Raw genomic sequence first — 19,559 nt, 5'->3', positions numbered from 1 at the left:
CCTTTTTATATGGATCGTTTTCAAGTGATCTCTCATATCAAAATCTGCAACTCTCTCTTTCATCCTCCCGTAATTTGAAACTAGCAGGCTTTCTTGGTGACTGGTCTCACTCTCAGTTTCTGGTTCGAATTTCTCTTTGTTTGTTCCCATCCTTTACATGCAAAAGAAAGGGTAAATAATGTTTAGTATCGGGTACTAATTTACAGGATTATTTGCTCGATTTTCATTTGGATTGCTTAATTATTTAGCCAAATATATTTTGCATGTTTTGCAGGGAAAAAAAATAAACAAACATGGCTCAGAATAATAGGGCAGAAATTGGAGGGTTTAACTATTCAAGGACTGGAAGTATGGGACGCCATGGACTGCCGAAAATCCAAACCCAGCATGAGAAGTCCTCGGCCGAGGTTTGCCACGACGACAGCACAACGCCGGTGAAGGCCAAGACGATCGACGAGCTCCACTCTCTTCAGAAGAAGAAGTCGCAACCCACCACCCCCATCACCGGATCGCAGGGGGCTTTTACCCCCACCATGTCTGAAGAGGATCGCCACAGGCAGCAGCTCCAGTCCATCAGGTACGTGTTTGTTTAGATTAATCATGCAGTTCTGAGTTCTGACCGAAACGCTGCGTTTTTATGTTACTCAAATGGTGGTGCACTGTGCAACGTGGGTGTCTGTGACAGTGCCTCATTGGCTTCACTGACGAGGGAGACGGGGCCGAAGGTGGTGAAGGGGGACCCGAAGTCAGATGGGCAGAAGGCGACGCATGTTGAACATCATCTTTACGACGCTTCTCTCTTTGGCGTCAGTGATAGTGCCCTCAAGTTTACCCATATCCTTTACAATCTCTCTCCTGCTGGTAATTCAATTTGCAATCCCTACTCATTAGTCATTAATATTATAAAGTTGATATAGGAATAATCATAGATTGGTAAGGATCATATTAGGTGATAATATCTTATATATTTAGTGGGTATCGGGGACATAAGTCACATAACGTATCATTTCACGTGTTATAATGTGATGTACCATTCAATGTGCTAAAATAAGGGTGGATAACTGTGTTAGTATGTCCTATTTATAGTCCATATATGTTGATAAAAAAAAAATTGTGATTGGCATTCTAAAAATGTTATTCTACCCTCTAAACTGTCTATATTTAGAAAGAAAAATACACTTGTAAGAAGTGTGAATGAGATTTTTGGAGTGCCAATAACACTTCCAAAAAAGAATAATACTTAGTTGCTCACTAGGGAGTACTGCATATTCTCATTTTTCAGATTTTGTCCAATAATATTTTAACACATGTTTTATTATTTTGAAAAAAAATGTGCACTAGTTATTTAATTTTTCTTGAACTTTTAAAAACAAGAAACACTTATCATCTTTTATTTGAACTCAATTATAAAGTCACTTGTTATAATAATAATATAAGTAAAATAATAACTACAGGATACGAGACCATGATTTTAGTCCAACAAAAAATCTCTTAACATCTATTTGAAATAACAATTCATTATAGACTCATAGTAATCGATGTTACAGGTCGAAAGCACATATTATATGTGCTTGCGTGTACGAATCAACTCGTCAAAATAATCATGATAAGACTCCAAGGAGATGCTGGAGCATATAGTATTAGTGGGATAAGATAAAATAAATAAAAATTAAAAAAAATTAGTAGGATAAGGACAGGTTATTTAGTATTTGAGTATTAATTAGTGATTAATATATGTAGTATGGTTTGTATGACAATCCCAAGAGTCATTTTAAATTTTCACATTTTTGAACAATTTTCCTTCAAAGTAATCCAAACTGATATTTTTATAAATTTGCATATTAATATTTTCATCGATATTAGTATTTTAAACATGAATTATAAACTAATTTATTCTTCATATGTACGTACAGAACTATATGAGCAAGCTATAAAGTATGAGAAAGGTTCGTTTATAACGGCATCGGGTGCGTTGGCCACTTTATCTGGGGCAAAAACTGGGCGTTCTCCAAGAGACAAACGAGTTGTCAAAGATGAAGAAACTGAAAACGAGCTTTGGTGGGGAAAGTAAGTGCCTGCTTGCTTCTTCTAAGTACCGCAATTAACATATTTGATTAACCTTAATTACCCAATTGAGTGATAATTTGTTTTGCTTAATGAATTAGGGGCTCACCCAACATTGAAATGGACGAGCATACTTTCTTAGTGAACAGAGAAAGAGCTGTAGATTACTTGAATTCCTTGGACAAGGTATTACTCAAAGACGTGTTGATCATTATTCTTCCTCATTTGTTTTTCTATTATTGGTTCAATCGTCCATATTCATGTTCTGACTAATTCTACAACTCAATTGTTTATCTTCAAGTTTTGGTAACAAGACGAGTAAAGAGCTTGTTTCGAAATATGCTCTTGTGAAAACCGTTATTAAAAGCACTTTTGGTAATAGAACAATAAAATAAAAAAACGCTAAAATAGGTTTTGTCTATCGTGTACAACCAAAAATGCTTCTAATTATCTGAAAACACTTTTAACGCTTATAAAATCGATGTAAATCGGCCCTGAATATCTTAAACATTTTGTGCTTAAACATGGGGTCCTAAAACCATGGATCAAACATGTTAATCAGCTGGCAATGACAGTTTGCAGATTAGATTGCGTGTAAGCTTATCTTCTTGTTATCCATTTCCTCAATCCAAGGGATGTGCAAATATTATATTTGTAACCCATTAACAATATGCCTAGTATCATATGTAGGTGTATATGATGATGCATTGGCTGCTAAAAAAAATGATATCCCCTCAGTCGCTTTTGTTTCTATTCATCAACTTAACTTTGTGCTACGTGATATATATTTGTTTTTTTTTTAAACAAACGAGAAGGTGGGCTTGACCTCATAATGAATTGGTAATAAAGTGGTTCAAATTCGCCTTTGACGAAAATTGAACCTAAAACCTCTCACTTACAAGTGACGAAGAGTATCACTTGACTTTAGTACTAAGTGACTGTGCTACATGATATTTAAAACAAACAGTTGACCAAACTATTTTAGTTGGTTTGGTCTGACCAGTCTTTAATTTTGGACCTTTTCTTTTCCCTTACGAAAGTCTTGCTGTTTGCTGCTGTCATGTAAAGATTCAATAAGCTAATCATAGATGTAACACATATCCTCATGAGTCATGTACATACATATTGACGCCGCCATAATAATGTACTAGCAACTCACTATCTAAGAAAGTCTTTTTTGAACCTAAAATCTTTCGCTTGCAAGTAGGGGTGCAACTTGGGTTGGATCAACCTAAATCCGTCCATGCCCAATCCGATTTCAAATTCGATCGGGCGGGTTAGAATGAAGAAAAAACTCGCCCAAACCCAATCGGACCTCACCCTGATCATTTATTGGGTGGGGTTGGGTCGATGTCTTGGCCACTCGTGTCAACCCAAACCCAACCCCATTTTGAGTCTGAATTCGCTCACCCACATATTATCCATCGCAATTCATATTATATAAGTTATGCATAAGTTTTTGAAATGACTATACTTAATGTTTATTGTCGGTTTTCATATGGACATTTCTTTTGGTTGAAGCTTTGGTATATGTCTTGTAATTTAGTTTATAAATACTCTCCAAGTTGTTTGTTTTAACTTTTGTGTGGATGATGATATGTAACTAAAATTTTAACTAATATTGACATTGGTTCAAAATTTGAAAAATCATGCAAAATAAAGTGTTATAAGATTGAACTCGATAAAGTTGGGCGAATCCGAACCCAACCCAAATAGACTTGAGCCCAATTGAAACCCGAACCTGACTAAACCCGCATGAACCCAAACCCAACTCAAACTCGAATGGTAAAGGTTGGGTTGACCATCCAATTTGCCAACCTGCTCGAGTTGCACCCCTACTTACAAGTGAAATAAAGCACAAGTGAAATATTTTCTTTCTTTAGTGTCCAATCATCAAAATTAAACTGTTATCAAAGTAAAAAGGAAAATTTTAAGTATGATGGTGCAAACATATTAACTATATCATCAGTCATATATGGTGCAAACATATTAACTATACTGTTGACAATTGCTTGACGAGTAATTTCGTCTCGTATTTACGTAATGCTTTCAATCTATTTTTGTTATAATACGTAATTAGTGATATCAAGTACTTGTTTTGCCAAAATTGGTCTGCAACACGATGGACTTTACACTAGGCAAGTTGTAACAGAACTATAGAACAATAGTTCAAGAACCGAGCTAATTTTCACAGATTTATTTGCAAGCCAGAGAGAAACAAACTAAACATATGAATCCATTTTGATAATTTTCCTAATCTCTTTGGTTCTTCCAATTTGTACACCCTGCAATACTTGATAGTAACTGGTGTTATGGTAAATCTGTATTTCAGGTTTTTGTGAATGATCAGTTTCTTAACTGGGATCCAGAACACCGAATCAAAGTTCGGATTGTATCTGCGAGAGCTTACCACTCCCTCTTTATGCATAACATGTAAGTAATGAATCTGATATGCCAAGATTATTAAGTGCATAATGCTGAATGCAACAACATATTACACTCTTAGCATAGTGTTGAAACGATAACTGGCTGGATGACAGGTGCATCCGCCCAACTCCTGAAGAGCTGGAGGATTTCAGTACTCCAGACTTCACAATATACAACGCCGGGCAGTTTCCATGTAACCGTTTCACTCACCACATGACGTCCTCTACAAGCGTAGACCTCAATCTTGCTAGGAGGGAAATGGTCATCCTTGGCACCCAGTATGCTGGAGAAATGAAGAAAGGCCTGTTCAGTGTCATGCACTATCTCATGCCTAAGCGTCAAATCCTCTCCCTCCACTCTGGATGCAATATGGGGAAAGGCGGCGATGTTGCCCTTTTCTTTGGCTTATCTGGTAACAGTTTTATGGCACTGCCACAACCGTGTGTGCAAGGATCAATTGGCGACGGATGCATAAATTTTTTGTGTTTCAGTTTCTTTCGTGTTTGTGTAACTGATCCTGGAATATATATATCATCTGCATTATGTTTGTCGTAGGCACTGGGAAGACGACTCTGTCTACAGACCATAATCGGTATCTAATTGGAGATGATGAGCACTGCTGGAGCAACAATGGTGTGTCAAACATTGAAGGTGGTTGCTATGCCAAGTGCATTGATTTGTCAAAGGACAAGGAACCAGATATTTGGAACGCTATCAAATTCGGGACTGGTAATTAGCATCATGATATAATTTGAACTTTCTACTTTAAAAACGACAGTTAGCGCAAAATGTTTCGGTTCTGTGTCATGATTGGAGTGATGTTTCAAATTCTTATCAAATATGGTTGCATATGTGTTTGGCAGTTTTGGAGAATGTTGTGTTTGATGAGTATAATCGAGAAGTTGATTACTCAGAGAAATCTGTTACTGGTAAGTAGTAACAAGTAGTAGCAAGTGAATAAGATGTTACAGAGAATGATATGAATCACAGTCCTTATAAAGAACATTCTCTTGAACTGTACAACTATTTACCGTGTCCTGCCGATTTTTGGTTTGACCTTGGCAAACATTGTTACAGAAAACACCCGGGCAGCATATCCAATAGAGTATATACCGAATGCTAAAATACCGTGTGTTGGCCCCCATCCAAAAAATGTCATCCTCCTGGCATGTGATGCATTTGGTGTGCTTCCACCAGTGAGCAAGCTGAGCTTGGCTCAAACTATGTACCATTTCATCAGCGGTTACACTGCTTTGGTATTCATTTGACCTTCTTTCCAGTTTGTAGTAGTTGCATGCATTTGATTTTATTGATGGAACTTCGAATGCAAAAATAGGTAGCTGGAACAGAAGATGGTATTAAGGAGCCACAAGCTACATTCTCAGCATGTTTCGGTGCAGCGTTTATTATGATGCATCCGACAAGGTATGCAGCAATGTTGGCTGAAAAGATGCAGAAGCACGGAGCCACAGGGTGGCTTGTTAACACAGGGTGGTCTGCAGGAAGGTATAAAATCTATTGAAACAGAAATCCACTGATGCATTTGATGATGCTCGTCCAGCATTGGAAAGAGAAATACAACTAGACCAAGAGTTAGTCAGTGCACTTCGATTGTATAACATTTAGTTCTTTTGCAGGTATGGAACAGGTAACCGTATCAAATTAGCCTATACCAGGAAGATTATCGATGCGATCCACTCGGGGGACCTTCTGAATGCAACCTACTCAAAGACTGAAGTTTTCGGTCTTGAGATTCCTACAGAGATTGAGGGTGTACCTTCAGAAATTCTGGACCCAATAAACACCGTAAGTTGCTCATTTCTTTTTCCGTCTACGTATTTTCTAGCTGCTTTAAATTTTGGTATGCATTTTTTCATTTGTATGAACTGGATCTGTGTGAATATTTTCAACGGCAGTGGTCAGACAAGAAAGCCTACAAAGACACACTACTTCATCTGGGTGGTCTGTTCAAGAAGAACTTCGAGGTGTTCATGAATCACAAGATCGGAAAGGACAACAAGCTGACCGGGGAAATTCTTGCAGCGGGACCAAATTTTTGATCCGGCAGCTGTGTGATTGATGAAATGAAATGAAATAATGAACATTTATACGTATATCTATCCATGTCATGTGAACCGATCAATTAACTCACTACCTTGTGTAAAGAAAGTGTCAATTCAGTTTTCATTTTTCTTGGTTGTGTTCCCCGATTACTCTATGCAACCTTCTAAACCTTGTGTAAAGAAAGCATGTAATTGTTAGCTTTATGGATTGTGGAAGATGAGTTTGGTTTAAGAAGCTACCTGCGCACGGTCACCTCCGCATGACATAATTTGCAGGGTTTTTTGGTTCGAGTTCAATGAATGAGCCTTTCAATAGCCAACTCCGCCATGTCGACGTTCTTGTATACCCGACACGCCCCGAGTAAGGCAGCCCAAATAACGGCACCTGCTTCCATTGCATTTTCCTCAGAGTTCATAGCCTGGTCCAAAAGACCAGAGCGTCAAAGCAGATCAACCATACAACCATAGTGCTCAATCTTAGGCACAATGAAATGGTCATCAAGCATTGACTAGAAGTACAAAAAGCCATCTTCGGCTAATCCAAGATGCGTACAAGAGCATTAAATGCCTATGAAGGTGATCCCATATGTTTTTTCTCCACAATTCTTCATTACAAACCCCAAAGTGTCCGAGTGTTCGACACTCAGGCACGCCTCGGACACGGATTGGACACGGTCAACAGTTTGGACACAGTTAAGACATGTTCAGGACACAGTCAAAACATGACGGGGTATTTTTGTAAATATAAAAAAATGAGGGCATTTTTGTAAATATCAAAACTGCTGAAACCACTAAAACCTAAAACCTAAAACTTGAAGATCATTGAGACTCGAATAACATGTTGTTTTAATTATTATGTTTGTGTTTTTAATTATTATATATAGTGAATAAATTTGATGAATACGAGTACTTTGTAATATTATGAATTCCAAGTATTGTTTTAATATATGTAATACTTATTATATGTTAATCATCATATCCTAGCTGTGTTTGTGTTCCCTTTTTGAGTTTTAACATATCGCCGTATCTGTGTTTGTGTCCATGCGACCTAGTGGATATGTACAACATCACTCTTATGGTATTTGGGTTTAGTAGCCCTTTTACAAACCACCAACCAACAATAGTCATGTTCTAAAAATACATTCTCTACTCGCCTATTTTAACCAATACTAATTCATTCTGACCATAATATTGATAGATTATTGACATTAAGTTAAGGATAATTTCGTAACGAAAAACCAATAAAGTTTGTATTTTGAGAGCATGATTAATTTTAAGAAAACTAATGAAAAGTTCTTAAAAATTTTAGTTTTAATAAAAAGACAAAATAAAGGTATAAGTGAATAATACAAAAAGTAACTTTTTAAAGTAAAAATGTCATTTTCGTTAAAAATAAATAGTATCAGGAGTTGTTAATAATCTCTTAATTTTAGTAAGTGTAGTAAGCCCAATTTCTCTTTACATAAACAATTTTATTATTTTCCTAAAAGACAATATTAAAGAGATCAAAAATTTTAAACTAAATTTACAAACTAAGTAGTATAATTATAAATAATTAAATTATTAATTAAGTAAAATACCGATTAACGTGTTTATTTTTTTTTCTGACAACACATCGGTTTACAAATTTAGTTATTTCTTAAAACATTCCAAATCTTGGAATAATTAAAGCCCGAAATCCAGGCCAGGGAATAATGGTCGATGTCATGAGCAGGATAAAGGTGTCAGAGAGAGAGAGAGAATGAGAGAGAGTGATCGTCAGCACCAAACCCTCACCTTCTATTGTCTTTCTTGACTTGGATTACCCTCATCGTTTTCATCGGGATTTAAACGCACTTTGAGCGGCTATTTTGTTCTGTCTAATCAGAAATTAGTACCCATTTAAATATTCGGCACAAAGTTGTTGATTTCTGATTGCTTCCTTTGTTGAAATTTGAAGGCGTCAGCTGCTACTTTCCTCTCTCTTTTCTTTTCTTTTCTCATTATTTTCTCAGAGAGAGAGAGAGAGAGCAATTAATGTTCTCAAGCTGAGATTTGAGCTCAGAGAGAGATGGTGGTGAGGAAAGTGGGAAAGTATGAGGTTGGGAGGACGATCGGCGAAGGGACCTTCGCCAAGGTGAAGTTTGCTCAAAACACTGAGACGGGTGAGAGTGTCGCCATGAAAGTGCTGGATCGCACTACCATCATTAAACACAAGATGGTCGACCAGGTATCCTCCAATTTCCCAGAAACCTACCCAATTTACCTGTTTTGCATATTTTAATTTTGAATTCAAATAGTTTTCTAATTTACCCACCTTTTTTTTTGGTTTATGGTAATTTACCCACTTTCTGATTTAGCTTGGTTTCTATTTTTACTGCCCGATTTATGTAGTATCTAGGATTACAGAGTGACCCAGTTTCCAAATTGAGGTTTTTTCTTAAAAGAAATTTGATATGTGTGGTGCAGATCAAGAGGGAAATATCTATCATGAAGCTTGTCAGGCATCCCTACGTTGTTCGTCTGCATGAGGCATGTCATATCTTTATTTTTAGCTGCAAAAACTTTCTGTTTCTGTAAATTGTTTCACATGTGCAGTCGGTCACTGAGGATGATGTTGTTTTCCCGTAGGTTCTAGCGAGCCGTACTAAGATTTATATAATCTTGGAGTTCATTACTGGTGGTGAATTGTTTGATAAAATCGTGAGTACTCCTAACTTTTCAAATACCACAACTCAATTTCGAATTGTGGACCATTACTTCTTTTGAGAAAATGGTGATGGTAACGTTGAAGTCGCCTGTTTTTAGGTTCATCATGGGCGACTAAGTGAAGGAGAAGCCAGGAGATACTTCCAACAGCTTATTGATGGGGTGGATTATTGCCACAGCAAGGGAGTATATCATAGAGACTTAAAGGTCTTCCTTTTATAGCATTTAGCTAGCTGTTGTGATTCTTATCATGAGATTCTTATCAGTGTTCTTTTGCGTGAGATTCTTATCGTTGTTCTTTGCAGCCGGAGAATCTGTTGCTTGATTCTCTTGGAAATTTAAAAATTTCCGATTTTGGTCTGAGTGCATTGCCTGAACAAGTAAGATTCTTATCCGAATCATTCTTGTCCATTGTTTGACACTTTAACGGTTGAGAGATTTGATATTTGTCGGGATTGTTGACATTATAATGGTTGTGAGATTTATTATTTATCGGGACTCATTTTGTGATGTCTCGTTGTCTGACATTATAACGGTTGAGAGATTTGATATTTGTTGGGATTGTTGACATTATAATGGTTATGAGATTTGATATTTGTCGGGACTCATTTTTGTGATGTCTCATTGTTTGACATTTTAACAGTTGAGAGATTTGATATTCATCTGTTTTGTTGACATTATATTGGTTGTGAGACTTAATTTTGACGGGACTCTTTTTTTTGGTGTCTGCACATAGGGAGTCAGCCTCCTTCGGACAACCTGTGGCACCCCTAACTATGTAGCACCTGAGGTAACGACAAATTTATCTAGCTTCAGCGTTAAACGTTGACTATATCTCAACTGCTGATTCTTCTAGTTTCAATCATTGTCGTGTAATATGCTGATTCTTTATTCTTATATTTTATTTTGTGCTCTAGGTACTCAGTCACAAGGGTTATGATGGTGCCGTGGCAGATGTTTGGTCCTGTGGGGTCATCCTTTATGTTCTGTTGGCAGGTTATCTTCCGTTTGATGAGCTTGACCTAACCACACTATATAGTAAGGCATGAATTTCTTTCATTTGTACTCATTTCTGCTTATTGTGCCTTTCAGCATTAAGTTTCTTGATTGATATTTTGGATCAATATGTGCACACTCTGAAAAATATTATGTTTGGTTAATGAGTAGCTCAGTTACCACCACAATATGATAACATTGAAGGGGTGATTAAGTGTATTTCATTGTGAAGGAAAGTAGAAATTCTGTCTCTGTTCTTTCACATGCTAGATACCCCTTTGACATTATTTTTAGGTGCAGTTTCTAGTGGATGCTAGGTTTGATTCTTTAATCATCTAGTTTCTGTTGCAACTCAATACTTTGCCTTGTCTGTTGACTAGTTTTCCACAAGGATGTCAAAGTAGGATGTTAATACTAGTCACTATCGTTTAATTTCTGCAGATTGAGAAAGCAGACTTCACATGCCCATTTTGGTTTCCAGTGGGAGCAAAATCCTTGATTCACAGAATTTTAGAAACAAACCCTGAAAATGTAAGTATTGGCTAAGCTATAAGACATTGTTCAGTTTTTGTATGCGTAAAGTGCACATTTTATTGCTTCATTACTATTTCGATATCTAACAAAAACACCATTGCAAAGTGTTGGTGTCAGTTTTTTATCATATTGCTTTACAGTGGACATCTTAAAGTCTTGGAATGAAATAACACATGTAACTAACGAAGATAAGGGTGAGGTGTGTAATAAAACAAATGTTAGAAGATAAGTATTTAATTAGAAGTACCAAGGCCTATGCTTCATTTAATCGGAAACCGGAATGAGTCTGTTTAGTCTTTGACCCAACATTAAGCCTTTGCACTTTTCTTGAGTTCGTCACCATTTTATTTTTTTTATCTCTGTATTATTGTTTTCCCTCCCTTATTTGGTGTTTTCATCGTGCCAAGGGATATATACAGGGGAGACCGTCATGTTTGAAATTTCGGATATAAATCACCTTTGCTCTATGTTCATTTTAAAATTTTTTAACCCTTAGTAATTAAAGAAAATTTGGTATTGCGTAAGTAAAGATTCATGTGATATTCCACAGTTCAAGTTTTATAGTTTTCCTCAAGCACCAACATTACTATGTCCTCAGATTTCTTTCATCATTAAATGATTTATTTCCAATGCATTTTAAATTGACAAGTAAAACTTAGTTTTTCAGAACTTGGTGTGTACCGTGTGTTAAAGATTTCTAAAGAACTAATGTTTTATGTGCTTTCTAAACATTTTCCTCTGGCTGTCACCAACGTTGGATTGGGCCATGACAATCTTCTTTCAGTCACCAATCCCAGTTACGGGTGTTAAGGTATCATAACTTGGTCTGAAGAAAAACGCTCCTCACTGGAATATGACTGAAATAAAGTCAGTGCCTTTAAGCGTGTCATATTTGCACTTGTAATGCAAGAGAAATCTAACTCTAGATTAGCTGGAATATGACTGAAATAAAGTTGTAGTACTTTTAATTTTTTTTATTTTTATTTTTTTTAATTTTTTTATTGGAGAGCAGTTAAAAATTCTAAGTTGGAATAGTTAATATTAAAAGTAGAAGTCTAGTTGTTACGAACAATAAATACCTTTTTCTTTATTGAGAATTATGAGCACTGGCTTGTGCCATCTACAGTGGGATATATCCCTTAATTATTCTTCAACCCACATGACCTCTCTTTTTTTTCCTTTTAACGTCAATAGTGTTCAGGACCCACTCATGACATACATTTGCATTCTTGGTTAAGTTTTTGCTATTTTTAAAAGTTTATTTCCCACTGCATCACATTATTCACCCCCCCTGAGTGATTTAATTCAAAAGTGTGGACAAACATCAAGTACTATATTTGAATAAAATTGAATGAACTCTATGTAATTAGTGTTCTGGGATTTACGTATCTTGAATATCTAATTCACTGAGTTATTTTGGTTTTTGTTTTTCTGAAACGTTTGTGTGTGTGATTGTGTAAATGCAGCGTATTAAAATTGAACAGATCAGAAATGATGAGTGGTTTCAGAAGAATTATGTTCCTGCCCGATTACTTGAATATGAAGATGTAAATCTGGATGATGTGAATGCTGTTTTTGATGATGCCGACTCTGAGGTTGTCAAGACTTAGCGAAGCTACATTTTATTTTGTTGAGATTGACAACACAAGTAACTCTCTTTTATATATGGTTTATAGCAGGAACAAAGGGCTATCGAGCACCACGGAAATGAAGACATGGGTCCTTTAGTTCTTAATGCATTTGACTTAATAATTTTATCTCAAGGCTTAAACCTTGCAACAATGTTTGACCGTGGAAAGGTAAGACACTAGCTTATTGGTTGATTTCCTTTTATCTTTATCCTTTAGCTACTCAGTAAACCATACTTCCAGTTTTACAATTTGGTGTAAAGTTCTATGTGTTTCATATGAAAGGTACCCTCTCACCCTTAAAGCTGCTAATCTTATACTGTTCTATCTTGTTCCTTCAACCTGTCAAAATCTTCACAAAGCAACTGTCAATTGAGATTCAGTATTTAACCATCATGACCTTTGCTTATGGACACAAGTTTTCACAAGATAGTTACTTTATGCCGGTTTCCTACTTATCTGACATGTGAATTGCTTCCCCAATTGTAGGATTCTATGAAATATCAGACGCGCTTTGTTTCACAAAAGCCAGCAAGGGTTGTATTATCCAGTATGGAAGTTGTTGCCCAATCAATGGGATTCAAGACACACATTCGCAACTATAAGGTAAATCAGCCCAGATCTATACTGATCTATATTTTTGCTGCTTCATTTTACTTCTTCCCCTTTATTTGTTTACCAATATCGTGATATATACAAGTCCCTTTACTTCTATTTTGTTTGCTAAATGTGTGCATGCGCGCAAGCATGTCTGTTCATAATTCTGGGAGGACAATCCTGGATAGAAGTACTTGAAAACTCACTCCTAAACATGCGTATATTTCTTTTTTTCCAGATGAGAGTGGAGGGTCTTTCAGCAAATAAAACTTCTCATTTCTCCATTATTCTTGAAGTAAGCTTTTACACCTCCGACACTGAACTGAAGCCACCCCTACCAGTTTAGTAGACTGATTATTTTTAATATTTTTTATTGCCTGCAGATTTTTGAAGTTGCTCCGACCTATTACATGGTAGACATTCAGAAAGCCGCCGGAGATGCTAGTGAATTCCTCAAGGTTAGTTTTCATTTTGCTTCTAACTATTTTTGTTTGGTATCGATAACATGGTAGCTTGTATCACCTGCGTGTGCGCATGCATGTTGGTTGCGTCTGTTTGCATGTAAAAGATTATGGCTTTTCGTCTCTCTTTTAGTTCTGAATTGAAAAGATGTGCTTCTGTTATACAGTTTTACAAGAACTTCTGTAGCAATCTTGAGGATATCATCTGGAAACCTCCTACTGAAACTAGCAAGTCGAGGATCAGCAAGAGTAAAAGTAAGAAGCGCTGATTTCTGACATGCGCATCGTCTGCTTTCGGTTATCAGTGCTTGACGTGTAGTTTGTGATGGTTTTGACCTTTGGGGGCACGGGGTGTTGAAGTTGTAACCGCAGTTTACCAAACCCCGGCTGGAATCTCCTTCCCCGTGACACTACAGCCCCTGAAGAAGAGGGAAGATTAAGAAGAATCCAGAAGGAAAGAGATGTATTTCGTTTTTGTTTTTCAGCGTAAAAGTTTGTATAAATCGAGTTGTTCTAGTGTAAAAGTTTGTATAAACCGAGTCTTAATCAGGATGTGAGGAATGTGCGTACGTAGCTAACCAGGAGACTCTTTAAAGCTATGAACATATCCTCTTATGTATCTGCAGTTCTCTCTCTCTCTCACACATACAAACACACACTATAAACTCTACATGAATCGGTCGTCGTACCCAGTGCACAAGGCTCCCGCTTTACGCAGGATCTGGGAGAGGTGAATGTCGGCTAGCCTTACCCCCATTTATGGAGAGGCTGCTCCCAAAAACTCTACATGAATCCCAGAATAAATTATATGAAATATGAGATTTTGTTTCGTTCTAACATTTTGTCGTTCATAAAATTTGAACTCAGGATTTCTTCTCTCTAATAAAGTAGACAATAAGTGCTACTAGGCTCCTACAGCATGTCATATCACTCGCCATATGAACCAAGTTTGTATCAATTTCGACGTGTTTTTTCTAGCTGAAGTAAATTAGGGCTGGTTCGGGTCGGGATCCCAAACCTAAACCCCTAACCCGAATCCCAAACCAAAACATTTCGGGATGGGATTTTATATCCCAAAATCGAACCGAAACTATTCATTTTCCGAAATTCAGGATTCCCGAAAGTGTTTCGGGATTTTCGGGTTACTTCGGGATTGGGCCTTGAAGCCCAAAATGTTAGGCTTTTAAAACTTTTTACAATTTTAAGCTCTTTAACAAGTAAGCTCACCCATTTTTTAGGAAAAAAAAAAAAAGAGTTAACAATTGCAGGCTTGCATCCACTGCCCGCACATCCCACCTGTTTCAGTTTCACAATCACATAAATAAAGTCAATTCAATCAAAGTTCACCACAATTTCATCTCATAATTTCAATTTTCATACCAAGCAAGCAACAACTAACTAGTTAGGAGGATGATTCTCTACTCTCCTAATCTCTCTACCCTTACATCCTCTTCTATTTGAACGGTCACGGTTAAGTCATATCAACATCTTATATTGATTTTTTTTATAGAGAAAATAAGATAAAAATCAATGTGTGAGAGGAGGGGAGGGGAGGGGATGGGAATAGAAGGGTAGAGAATCCACCTCCAACAAGTCAAGCCTAAGCTCACAATTGTCTACCAAACTAGTTAATTAAAAGTGCATGCAACCAAAATGAAATAAGTTAAGTTTTACAAACCAAATTTCCGAATGAATTTAGATTAAGTTACAAACCAAAATCAAAACATATTTTATAAGCAAAAAAGTGCATGCAACCAAAATGATGCTTAAGTAAGTTCATTCCCTTTCGCCCCTTCGGCCCCTTCCCCTTATTGATGAATGACCTGTTGTCGTTGATGGTGGACCCCTTCATCTTGTTGATAATTGAACCCTCCTTTGTATTGGTGTAGATGCTCTTGAAATGGGTGGTCGCGGAGGTAGTGATGGGTGGCGTTGAACTTGAGGTGGTGGAGGAGGTGGCATTTCACTTTGTGTGGGATTCTCCTCACCTCCCATATTAGACAACTCTAAAACAATAAAAACAATAAAACACAAAATCCATTTAGAAAGTGAATGCATAAATTATAAAACTAAGAAAATAAAAACATGAAATCAAATACTTCACTTACCTTTTTCCACGATTGTAGGCTCCTTGTAGAAGGACATTTCATTCCCCCTTAGCTAATCACTTGTCCACACCAAAGCCTCAACTATTCTCGGTGTTAGGGAAGCTCTAAAATGATCTACAACTCTCTCACCAAGACTAAAAGCATTCTCACTAGCAACGGTGCCACTGGGAAGAGCAAAAATGTCCTTAGCAACCTTACTAAGAGTTGGATATGTTCCACAATTGACTTTCCACCAATCCAAAATATTGAAACCCTCATATGTTAAGCTTTGGTGAGGATCATTGATGTACATATCCATTTCATTGGATATCTCGTTTTGTTGAGCTGCTGCTCTTTTTTGTTGGATCTTCTTTTGCATTCTTGTAGCAACATCATCATCTTCCAACCCCAAAGAATCATCTACCACAACACTTGGCCTTTGATCCACAGTAACACTATTACTACTAGAAACCTCTCCCTCCTTATACACCTTAAACAAATCTGTCAAGTTTTTTTTAATACTTGTCTTCACATCCAAGATTGCCTCGCATGAATAGCGGAGTTCCTCTAGGCTTGCCTCCAACATTTCAAACTTGTACCTCGGGTTGAGTGCTTGGGCTATAAAGCGTATAGGGTTAACGTTTTCAATGTCCCCCCCAATACTTGTCAAACTTAAGCTTCATGGAAGTTGCCACATTTTGCAAAGTGGCATTGGAGGAATTGCAAATCTTTTCTTCCATCTCCAGTTGCAATGCAATCACTGTGTCAAGTATTAAGTTTGAAGTTGGAGTTAGGGTTGCACTAAGTGTCAAGGTGGCATCATAAAACTTTTGAAGAAAGTGAGCAAAAGTCATCGCCCTTTCTCAATCTTCCACCACTGGAGGACCCATCCGTTTGACCTTGGTTGTGACCCCATTAATCTCTTTAGATACCTCCTCTTGAAAGTAAGAGATGAAAGTGTTGCACTCATCCGCCATCATTGAGAACACTTTCTTAAATTTGAAGGCACTATTGAGCATTTCATAGGTGGCATTCCACTTTGTGACAACATCAAAAGGAATATTTGACATCTTATCAAATCTCATCAAGACGCAATACTCCTTAAAAGTCTCCAACCTCGTGGGGGATGAGTGTATGAACTTGACACAATTCCTTATCCCTTCAATCTCATGACTAATCTCTGTCATTCCATCTTTAACTATCAAATTGAGGATGTGACAAACACACCTTATGTGCAAGTGAGCCCCGGCAAGTAAAAAAGTACCATTGAACTTGAGCCCTCTCTTCATATATGCAATGGCGGTGTCAGATAATGCTAAATACCTTATCTATGCCCCAATTATTCAAGCATACTTTTAGACACCTCCCAATATCATCACCCTTGTGAGATGTAATTTGAACAAAATTTAGGATCCTCTTATACAAAGTCCAATCATTATCAAAAAAATGTGCCGTCACCACCATGTAATTAATATTTTGGATTGAGGTCCAAGTATCAGTAGTGATACTCACCCTCAAACCATCAACCACCCTCTTGATTTTTTCCTTCTCTGTAAAATACAATTCTAAAATCGCTGCCACCACCTTGTGCCTATTTGGAAGCTTGTATTTTGGATTCAAGTCATGAATCAAATCTCTAAAGTCTTCTTGATCAACCGCCCTAAAAGACATCTTTGCTTTTATTATCCACTTCACACATTTCATATCAAGTCTTTTTTTATTGAAAGTGTGAGCGACAACTTGACCCCCATCACCCCTTGTGACAACAATGGTTGTTTCGAATTCGAAGCCTTGTAGAGACTATAATTCGGGCATTTCTTCAAATGATTAAGAATACATTTCATTCCATGTCTAGAGGACTCTGACAGCACTTGCATTTTGCAATGATTGCAGTCCGCCATAACTGTTGTAATCCCAAATTCATCGGTCACATTTACCTTAGTAGCATTATTCCAATCCGGACTTGGTCCCTTAGTCCTATTACTTTTTTTCCGTTGACCCACCCTACTTGCTAATGTGGCGAACGAAGCCATCTGCTACTTGTCCAATTCAACACTATCTTCCTCACCTTCTTATTCCTTTATTTCTTCATCTATTTCTTCTAACCTTATATCAGCATATATTAGCATCCATATCTGGATCATCATCACAATAATCTTCATAGTATTCAGTTCGAATGTACTGTGGCTTTCGTTTTACTAAAACCAAGGTCCTAGGTGTACTAGTAGATTGTGATTGGCTACCACTACTAGACCCGTCCATCCTGACAATGCACAATAATATATCACAACCATAGTTCAACAAATGTATAATATTCATATATCTCATATACTAATCAAACACATATATATCACAACCATAAACTGACAGAGTGCACATTCCATACCTGATCCATAAACACATATATATCAAACACATATTTATCTCTGATCCATAAACCGATCCATAAACATATATATCACATATATATCAAACACAGATTGCACATTCCATTTTTCGGGAGTGCAGCATTTCTTACCCACCCTAAGTTATTTGATTGTTTCCCTCACCATTTCTATTTAACATAATTTAGCTGCACTATTACACCCTCCCAACAATTGGCATTCATTCTTATGCTCCACTCAAAGGATTCCTTTGAACTCAATGCTTAGTCTATCATTTTCCTTTTATATATGTAACACAATCAGACATATAGAACTTTATGAAAAAGATATCCGATGGTTTCACAACTGTTTAGGCGAAACTGATTTTCCATATGTTGAGATAAATATGGGTTTAAGGGTACTTAAAAACAACGAGTACATAAAATAAAACAATATATGATGCAACTTTTATGGCAAAGCCTTGCACTTACCCACCCTAAACACTAAAGAACAAAACCTCAGTGAAAATCAGAAACTCTTACCTAGATTTTGGGACTCAATTGGTGTTGGATTCGCGTCTTCCTGTGTCTGCGTCTCTATGTGTGTGGCCGGCTGGATGAGTGCCGTTGAAGTGGATGGAGGACAGAAGGAGCGGTGTGAGTCGATGGAGGAGCAGAGTGGCGGGAGCACGAGCAGCTTCGGGAGATTAAGTGAGACTGTGAGAGTGTGAGATTATGAGAGAATGAGACTATGAGTGAGCGACTGAGAGACCACAAATGACCTAACTCAATGGACGGTTGGATTAGATCTTAACCAATCCAACAATCCAAGTAATTTCTAATTATAAATTAAAAATAAATAGATATATATATATATAATATTCTTCGGTTCAGGATGACCGAACACTTTCAAAGCTGTGGTCGAATCCCAAACCGAAACTTTCGGGATGGATTCGGTTTCGGGTACCGAATTTTTCAGGAAATTCGGTTCGGGCATTTTTCGGTCAAATTTCGAGACCGGTTCGGGATAGTTTGGGATTTTCGGGAAAAAATTCCACCCCTAAAGTAAATAGCACCTTCAAAATCCCTACACGAATATGTTGTAGAATTATCAGAGAGACAGGCCGAAGGTTCACTTCCAACAACATCGTTATTGTCCCCAACTTGGTAATTACTATCTACACAATTTGTCAGGTGTGAGATTTTATCACAAAAGACATCCGTATTAGTTGGAGTGGGGTTAGGATATTTAAACTCTTCTTTTCTTAGAGATACGGTCGCTGTAGAACATTTCAACACGCCCCCTCCCTTGGGATCTAATTAGTGAGTTATACGTGAGAGATTCACACATTAACAACCACATAGAGCCAAGTGAACATGTTCATTCAAATTTGGGGTTTCCTTGATAGCATGCACTATAAGCACTCTCGACCTTCACTTTTCCATTTTCTTGTTGTGCGTCTCCTATTTATGCTGAGCCCTAAAAAATAATACAAATAGATAATAAATGTAACACAACCCATCCAACGCAACCCTACTTTGGTGCAAAGTTGATCCGCTTGCACGTGTGAGTCGGATCCATGATGTGGCATGGAATTCCTTGCCTATAATGTATAATTTATTACCGAAAATCACAGTCCAACACCAGTGAC

The 19,559-nt window shown here is 37.2% G+C and overlaps 2 protein-coding genes across 5 annotated transcripts; both read left to right on the top strand.

Moving 5' to 3' along the window:
* LOC103421316 (phosphoenolpyruvate carboxykinase (ATP) 1) lies at positions 1–6,789 on the top strand. 2 transcript variants are annotated; one of them, XM_070825998.1, is made up of 13 exons: positions 1–122; positions 275–577; positions 686–861; positions 1,914–2,067; positions 2,166–2,250; positions 4,397–4,497; positions 4,605–4,903; positions 5,047–5,220; positions 5,355–5,420; positions 5,569–5,747; positions 5,828–5,997; positions 6,129–6,297; positions 6,408–6,789. In XM_070825998.1, the coding sequence occupies exons 2-13, from the start codon at positions 294–296 to the stop codon at positions 6,549–6,551; spliced, it is 2,001 nt and encodes a 666-aa protein (XP_070682099.1). In that variant the 5' UTR covers positions 1–122; positions 275–293; the 3' UTR covers positions 6,552–6,789. The 2 variants fall into 2 exon arrangements, with proteins under 2 accessions (XP_070682099.1, XP_008357562.3); XM_008359340.4 differs by having other exon boundaries at positions 25–171.
* Positions 6,790–8,206: 1,417 nt separating this feature from the next.
* Positions 8,207–14,077, top strand: LOC103441700 (CBL-interacting serine/threonine-protein kinase 8). 3 transcript variants are annotated; one of them, XM_029106291.2, is made up of 14 exons: positions 8,207–8,763; positions 9,003–9,065; positions 9,165–9,236; positions 9,342–9,449; positions 9,548–9,622; positions 9,979–10,032; positions 10,160–10,285; positions 10,680–10,769; positions 12,239–12,367; positions 12,449–12,571; positions 12,890–13,006; positions 13,236–13,292; positions 13,381–13,455; positions 13,626–14,077. In XM_029106291.2, the coding sequence occupies exons 1-14, from the start codon at positions 8,605–8,607 to the stop codon at positions 13,725–13,727; spliced, it is 1,350 nt and encodes a 449-aa protein (XP_028962124.2). In that variant the 5' UTR covers positions 8,207–8,604; the 3' UTR covers positions 13,728–14,077. The 3 variants fall into 3 exon arrangements, with proteins under 3 accessions (XP_028962124.2, XP_017183860.3, NP_001315906.1); XM_017328371.3 differs by having other exon boundaries at positions 8,212–8,763; positions 12,452–12,571; NM_001328977.1 differs by having other exon boundaries at positions 8,605–8,763; positions 9,003–9,069; positions 9,172–9,236; positions 13,626–13,727.
* Positions 14,078–19,559: the final 5,482 nt, after the last annotated feature.

This window comes from Malus domestica, chromosome 08, assembly GCF_042453785.1.
Source record: "Malus domestica chromosome 08, GDT2T_hap1".
Classification (NCBI taxonomy): domain Eukaryota; kingdom Viridiplantae; phylum Streptophyta; class Magnoliopsida; order Rosales; family Rosaceae; genus Malus; species Malus domestica.
Note: the sequence above shows the minus strand (reverse complement) of the source record. Positions and strands in the feature narration are given on the sequence as shown.

What these genes read in the sequence shown, in the direction of transcription:
- LOC103421316 (XM_070825998.1), top strand. Translation starts at nt 294, where the DNA reads ATGGCTCAGAATAATAGGGCAGAAATTGGAGGGTTTAACTATTCAAGG. An exon ending in TCCCTCTTTATGCATAACAT is followed by an intron (nt 4,498 to 4,604) that starts GTAAGTAATGAA and finishes GCTGGATGACAG; the next exon opens with GTGCATCCGCCCAACTCCTG. An exon ending in ACAGGGTGGTCTGCAGGAAG is followed by an intron (nt 5,998 to 6,128) that starts GTATAAAATCTA and finishes GTTCTTTTGCAG; the next exon opens with GTATGGAACAGGTAACCGTA.
- LOC103441700 (XM_029106291.2), top strand. Translation starts at nt 8,605, where the DNA reads ATGGTGGTGAGGAAAGTGGGAAAGTATGAGGTTGGGAGGACGATCGGC. An exon ending in ACGTTGTTCGTCTGCATGAG is followed by an intron (nt 9,066 to 9,164) that starts GCATGTCATATC and finishes GTTTTCCCGTAG; the next exon opens with GTTCTAGCGAGCCGTACTAA. An exon ending in TATATCATAGAGACTTAAAG is followed by an intron (nt 9,450 to 9,547) that starts GTCTTCCTTTTA and finishes TGTTCTTTGCAG; the next exon opens with CCGGAGAATCTGTTGCTTGA.